Source organism: Eschscholzia californica, unplaced genomic scaffold (genome assembly GCF_041429995.1).
Source record: "Eschscholzia californica isolate CP2 unplaced genomic scaffold, dmEscCali1.0.p SCAF_1, whole genome shotgun sequence".
NCBI lineage: Eukaryota > Viridiplantae > Streptophyta > Magnoliopsida > Ranunculales > Papaveraceae > Eschscholzia > Eschscholzia californica.
Window position 1 is genome coordinate 10,103,650 of NW_028238198.1, and position 6,441 is coordinate 10,110,090.

The 6,441-nt window shown below is 39.0% G+C and overlaps 1 protein-coding gene across 1 annotated transcript; it reads right to left on the reverse strand.

The window, feature by feature from the left end:
• Positions 1–3,606: 3,606 nt before the first annotated feature.
• LOC147563985 (uncharacterized) lies at positions 3,607–4,068 on the reverse strand. The gene has a single exon (XM_086662620.1). It carries the CDS (start codon positions 4,066–4,068, stop codon positions 3,607–3,609), a length of 462 nt encoding a protein of 153 aa, XP_086518746.1.
• Positions 4,069–6,441: the final 2,373 nt, after the last annotated feature.

Below are 6,441 nucleotides of genomic sequence, written 5' to 3' on the forward strand. Positions count from 1 at the left end.
GCGGCTTTATTGTTACAGTGAACCGTCATGGGAGAAGAATGATTGATACCAAAATCTTTTAGCAGATACTTCAACCATTGAAGCTCACTAATTAGATGTGCTAGCGCACGATATTCTACTTCAGTAGAGGATTTAACAATTGTAGGTTGCTTCTATGATTTCCAAAAGAGTGGGCTAGAACCCAACATAGTAAAATAACCCGTGGTAGAACGACGAGTGGAGGGACATCCAGCCCAGTCGGAGGCACAGTATCTAGTTATATAGAGAAAACTTGTTGAAGATAGGAGTAGGTCGTGGCCAATAGATCCTTTAAGATATCGCAGAACGCGATGAGCAGCATCAAGGTGAGTAGTACTAGGTTTTTGGAGAAATTGACTAAGATTATTCACCGCATAACTGATATCAGGACGTGTTACGGTAATATACAATAGACGGCCAATCACGCGCCTGTAAATTGTGGGATCCGGAAGAGGATCACCATCGGAAGGACTAAGACGGAGCTTCTGTTCCATTGGAAATGGAGAAGGACGACAGGCTGATAGACCTGAGTCTTTATTTTAATGATGTCAAGAGCATATTTGCGTTGACATAAATATATACCTTTACAGGGTCGGGAAACTTCGACCCCTAAAAAATACTGAAGACGACCTAAATCCTTGAGAGAGAAAGTGACGTGAAGAAAGGATTTGAGTTTAGAAATGGTGGATTTGTCATTTTCAGTGATAATGATGTCGTCTACATAAACCAAGAAATATAGAGGGACAGAGGATGTGCAGAGAGAAAATAAGGAATAGTCAGAAAGGGACTGTGTGAAACCTTTCTTAATCAGAACAGAAGAAAATTTGGAAAACCAGACGGGATGCTTGTTTTAGGCCATAAAGAGATTTTTGCAAACGGCAAACTTTAGACTCCACCTGTTTGGAAAAACCAGGAGGAAGTTTCATGAAGACCTCTTCATCGAGGTCTATTTGGAGAAAGCCACTGTTGACGTCCAATTAATGAAGGGACCAATTTTTAACAGCCGCGATTGATAGAAGAAAGCGGATTGTAACTAATTTTGCAACTGGAGCAAAAGTGTCAAGGAAATCAAGATCCTCGATTTGGGTGTATCCCTTGGCTACCAGATGAGCTTTGTAGCGTTCGATAGAGCCATCGACTTTGAATTGGATTTTATATATCAATTTACAGCCAATTGCTCTCTTTCCGGAGGGGATGTCTGTAATGGTCATTGTGTGATTGGATTCTTTTTCCATAGCTTCACGCCAATGAGGCGATATGACTGCATGTGAAAACAAGGTAGGCTTTACTGTAGTGATTACAGAATTGAGAAAGACCTGGTGAGAGTCGAAAAATTGATTAAAATGAAGCTAATCTGTAAGTGGATAGGCAACAGTGGAAGACGGATAAGAATGACATACATAGTCATCAAGATGGGTCGGCGGGCGATGGTCGCGTTGAGGCCTAGTAGTGGGAACCGGTTGTGCCGGTGATGGTGTCTCGAGAGGAAATGAAGTTGAAATAAGTGACGAAGTGGAGAAGCCCGTGAAGTGATCAGAATTCCTCCCGAGAGTGCTCGTAGAATCAGATTGAGGGAGCTGTGCGGTAGAGCCTATAGTAGTACGGGTGACAATCGCGTCGCCTTGTGAGGTGCCGATAGGCAAATGGGCTGTGCCGTCAGAAGGCGGACAGGAACCCGAAGTGGTATAGGGAGGTGAGATCTGTGGGAGAATAAAAGTGCCATCGTCCCGAATGGAAACCATCGTGCCAGATCTTTTTTCATCATTGGAAACTTGGATTCGTGAAAAAGAACATCACGAGACGTTATTATTTTACGAGAAGCCAAGTCGAAGACGCGATAACCCTTTTGATTGTGAGGGTAGCCGACAAAAATTCTCGAGAAGCACGGGAATCTAACTTGGTTTTGACTAAAGGTCGTCTAGTATAACATAGACAAACAAAAACGCGAAGATGATCGAATTTGGGGGGAGACCCCAATAGTTTTCCACGAGGAGAAAGACCCTTTAAAGTGGGCGTTGGTCGATTATTGATTACGTAAACTGGCGTAAGAACACACTCTCCCCAAAAAAAGAGAGGAAGATGTGATTGTAGCCGAAGGGAACGGGCGACATCTAGAATGTGTCAATGCTTTCTTTCGACGATTCCATTATGTTGTGGAGTATGCCCTTTTTATGGAACCAAGATTGAAGTTCTTTGTTCATAAATTCCGTACTATTGTCGGATCGAATTTTTTGGATTTAAGGAATGGAATGGTTCCTTGCCCAGATTTTAAGTGAGAAACGGATGAGTGGAATTGATTCGATACATACTTGGTAAAATTCTAAATATGTGTAACAGTATCGGATTTATTGGGTTGTAGAAAAATTCAAGTACAACGAGTGAAATCGTCTCCCAAAGTTAGGAAATATCGACACCCAGAGTGAGAGGGAGTAAAGAATGGTCCTCACAAGTCTGCATGAATTAGTTCAAAAGGATGAGAAGAAGAAGATTGACTTAACGGAAAAGGTAAACGTGTAAATTTGGATAAAGGACAAATTTTGCACGCAATTTTATTTAATGAAATTAACTTCATACATGGAGTCTTTGAAATTAAATACTTAAAAGTAGTAAAGGAAGGATGTCCTCGCCGAAAATGCCATACGTCGGGAAAACTACTATTATTGAGACTATTAGTAGAAAATAAAAATGAATAAATCCTAAGATCCGTGCGAAGAAAGTAGAGTCCGTCATGGAGATCACCAAGTCCAATCCTCGTTTTCGTCAATGGATCCTGAAAGACACAAGAAGGGAAATAAAATGTTACAAGACATCGAAGAGAATTGGTGATTTGTGAAACAGAAATTAAATAGATTTTAAATTCCGGAATATGTAATACATTATTGAGAATAAATTGATTATTGAAAACAATCGTTGCAATATGACGTACTTGAATACGAGTTCCATCCGAGAAACAGACAAAATAATTGGATGAAGCATTAGTATAATGAGAGAAACAAGAAAATGAACAACATATGTTCTTGGAGGCACCGTAATCAATAACCCAAGGGAAAGAGTTGAATTAATACCTGTGACGTTAATATTTGCGTCGTTGAGGCCTTGAAGAGATGCAGAGGTGCCCATAGAATTTCGTTGATTATCAAGGAGGGAAAGAAGTCCTAGGTATTGTTCTTGAGTCAAAGAGGTTGCAGAGGCACACCCGTAGTGGGATGTTGTTCGGCTTGATCGGCAACGGCGACAGCCATGTGGCCGTGGTGGCCGATTACCCGGGTTGGACCGATTTGGATATCCATGGAGCTGAAAACATGACGCCCTAATGTGGTCGTGTTGTTGACAATAATCGCAAAAAGGCCGTGGACGTTTTGGACGTGAACTATTCGGTTTTTCAAGTGAATGGATTTTGACAAGTAAACGGATTTTGAATATTGAAGGAAAGGGACCCATTAACAAAATTTGACTTGGAATTACCGAAAAACGGTTATGAAGTCCTTGAAGGAATTCCATAGCACGTTCTTGATTAGAACGATCAAGGAGTGATTTTCCTTGTCCACAAATACATGGATTAACAACTAAAAAAGATTGTAGCTCATCTTAAAGAAATTTAAGTTGAGTAAAGTATGGATAAACATCATGTCCTTCTTGTTTGAAGGAAGAAATTGTTTGTTTTAACTGATATATATTCGGAGCATTGGTTTGAAAAAACCTATCATAGAGATTGCGCCAAATATCGGCGGCATTATCATCATATAAAACGGAAGACCGAATGTCCGGAGTAATAGAATTGATTATCCAACTATTGACAAGATCATTACACCTTCCCCATGAGTGTAATTGAGATGGAGAGGTGGGTTTGGGAATAGAACCGTCCACAAACCCTAACTTATCTTTTGCTCGAAGAGCCATCTTCATTACTCTTGACCAGAAGGCATAGTTATCTCCAGTTAATAACGGAGTGATGAGAATCGTAGTTGGTGAATCAGAGTGATGAACATCAAACACCGGATTAGGTGGAGAACGAGGAGTATAATCTCCAGAATCGATATCAGTAGTCATAATGAAAGAAATTGATATTCAGAGGATAAAATTTGAATTGGTGCTTATATCATGTGAAGAGGTAAATCACCTCTTGAATAATGATAATTAACTGAACAGGAAGAGAGAGATAGAGAGAAAACGTAAGAGATAGAGATAGAGAGAAAGATATATGAGAAGAAATGTGTGTTTATTCATAGAGTTTACATGGGTATTTATAGGTTTACATGCAGGTTACATAAAGCAGTAAATCTAGGAGAATTGGAAAACTTCCTTATACACAAATATTACATAAACTAACAACTTTTAATTATCAAACCCTAAACCCTAATCGGTCGGTTACTCTTGCATGGAGTCGGTTGGGCCTTGCATGCGTTGCATGGCGTCAGTTGGACTAATAGTGGTATGGGCCTGTGAGATACCTTAACAATCTTTCACTAATATTACATTCTAAGCCAATGAATAATGAATATTATTTAGCACTTCATGTTATCTTCTTGACTATATTCATTATGTCAACTTGATGAGTCAATATTAGAACTATCTGCCAATCAAATGTGACATTTTCTAGGATTAATTCATCCTCACCAGAACAATAACTATTGTGAAAGATATTGATATAAAATAAATTGAATATATCCCAAAAGTAAAATTCTCCACCATATATTTTATATGGTTGTTCAAATTCCATTTATCATTCTATTACATAGTCTATTTTGTACCATCTACAGTTTACGTGGGCCACCCAGTTAGTTCTGTTTCCCGGTGACCTTAATATATATTCATTAGTCAAGGTCTTTCTTTTTTCTTAGTCTATTTTGTACCATCTAAAGTTTACGTGGGCCATCCAGTTAGTTCTGTTCCCGGTGACCTTAATTTATAGTATTCATTAGTCAAGGTCTCTTTTTTTTTTCTCTCTCTCTCTCTTTTTTTCCCTTTTGTGTTTCATAAAAAAAAAAGGTATTTCTTTTTTTGCCAGCGCTTTGGGGAAAGCTAAATAATTTCTGGAGTGTAAAATTTTAAAGGGAATATGTAAAATTTTGAAAATTTTATAGGAAGATATATTTTATGAGGAAATTTTCCACCTCACCTCTCTCTCACCACCTCACCTCTTCTCTCTCTCCTCCATCTCATCTCTTCTCTCTGCCACCTCATCTTCTTGCCACTTCATCATCTTCACCGACAAAGGTCGCCGCCCGGCAAACTTTCCGACTGGCAACCTTCAAACATAAAAATTTAAAAAGTTTTGTTTCTATTTCATCTCTTCTCTCTCTCTAAAAAGAAAAAAAAAATTTCATCTCCTCTCTCTCTCTAAACTCCGGCGAAGGGGGTTTCCCTTCGCCGGAGTTCGTCCGGCAGACCTTCCAGATCTGCTGGAACAGACATGAGGTCTGCTCCGAGCAGATCTACAGCAGACCTTGTAGATCTGCTCGGAGCAGACCTTCATGGTCTGTTCGAACAGACCATGAAGGTCTGTTCCAGCAGATCTGGAAGGTCTGCCGGAAACAGACCAAAATATCTGTATAAGACCAAAATATTTGATAATTTTGTATAACATAAATATAGAAATTTCCGTGTCCTACGGACACGGGCTATACCCTAGTACTCTTATAAATCAAATAACTATCCACTTCCTATAAACTCTCTAACTATTTTTCTCTCTCCTATCTTAAAATTTCAATTCACACGATTTTTTTTTTTCTCTTTCATCTTCTTTCTTCAAACAACCCAATAAACTTTCCAAAATTAATTTGCTAACAATTATAATTTTTAATTAATTTTTGTTACTATCTCATAATATATTTATTGGAGAAATCCGTGCCCTATGGGCACGGGCTATACCCTAATATCAAACAAAGTGGGATTCAAAAAGAGATGATCTAGGTCCACCATCCCATCCACCTGCACAAAATTTCCACTACAACCACTAACTAAGTAATTCAAAGACTTTTAACTGAGAGGAAGGGGACAAAGTAATTTGTGAGAGTGATTGCTTAAGTGGTAACGGTCTCGTAATTTTTGGATATTTTATGTCTATCTTATGACGTAAAAGATGGACTTATATTGATGGCCGCGGCTTTGGGGAAGAAAGAACATTCTCCGGGGAATAAATTCTCTAGAGAATTCAGATTTTTTTTAAAATTCTCCGGGGAATAAATTTTTATGGGGAATGCAAATTACATTTTTTTGAAAGTTCTCCTCCATCTCATCTGTTCTCTCTGCCACTTCATCATCTTCTCCGACGAAAGTTGCCGGCCGGAAAATTTTCCGGCCGGCGACCTTCAAAAAAAAAATCTTTTTTTTTTCTCTCTTCCTCTCTCTCTCTCTAACACTCCAGCGAAGGGAGAGAAGATGATGAGGTGGCGAGAAGATGAGGTGGTAGAGAGGTGATGA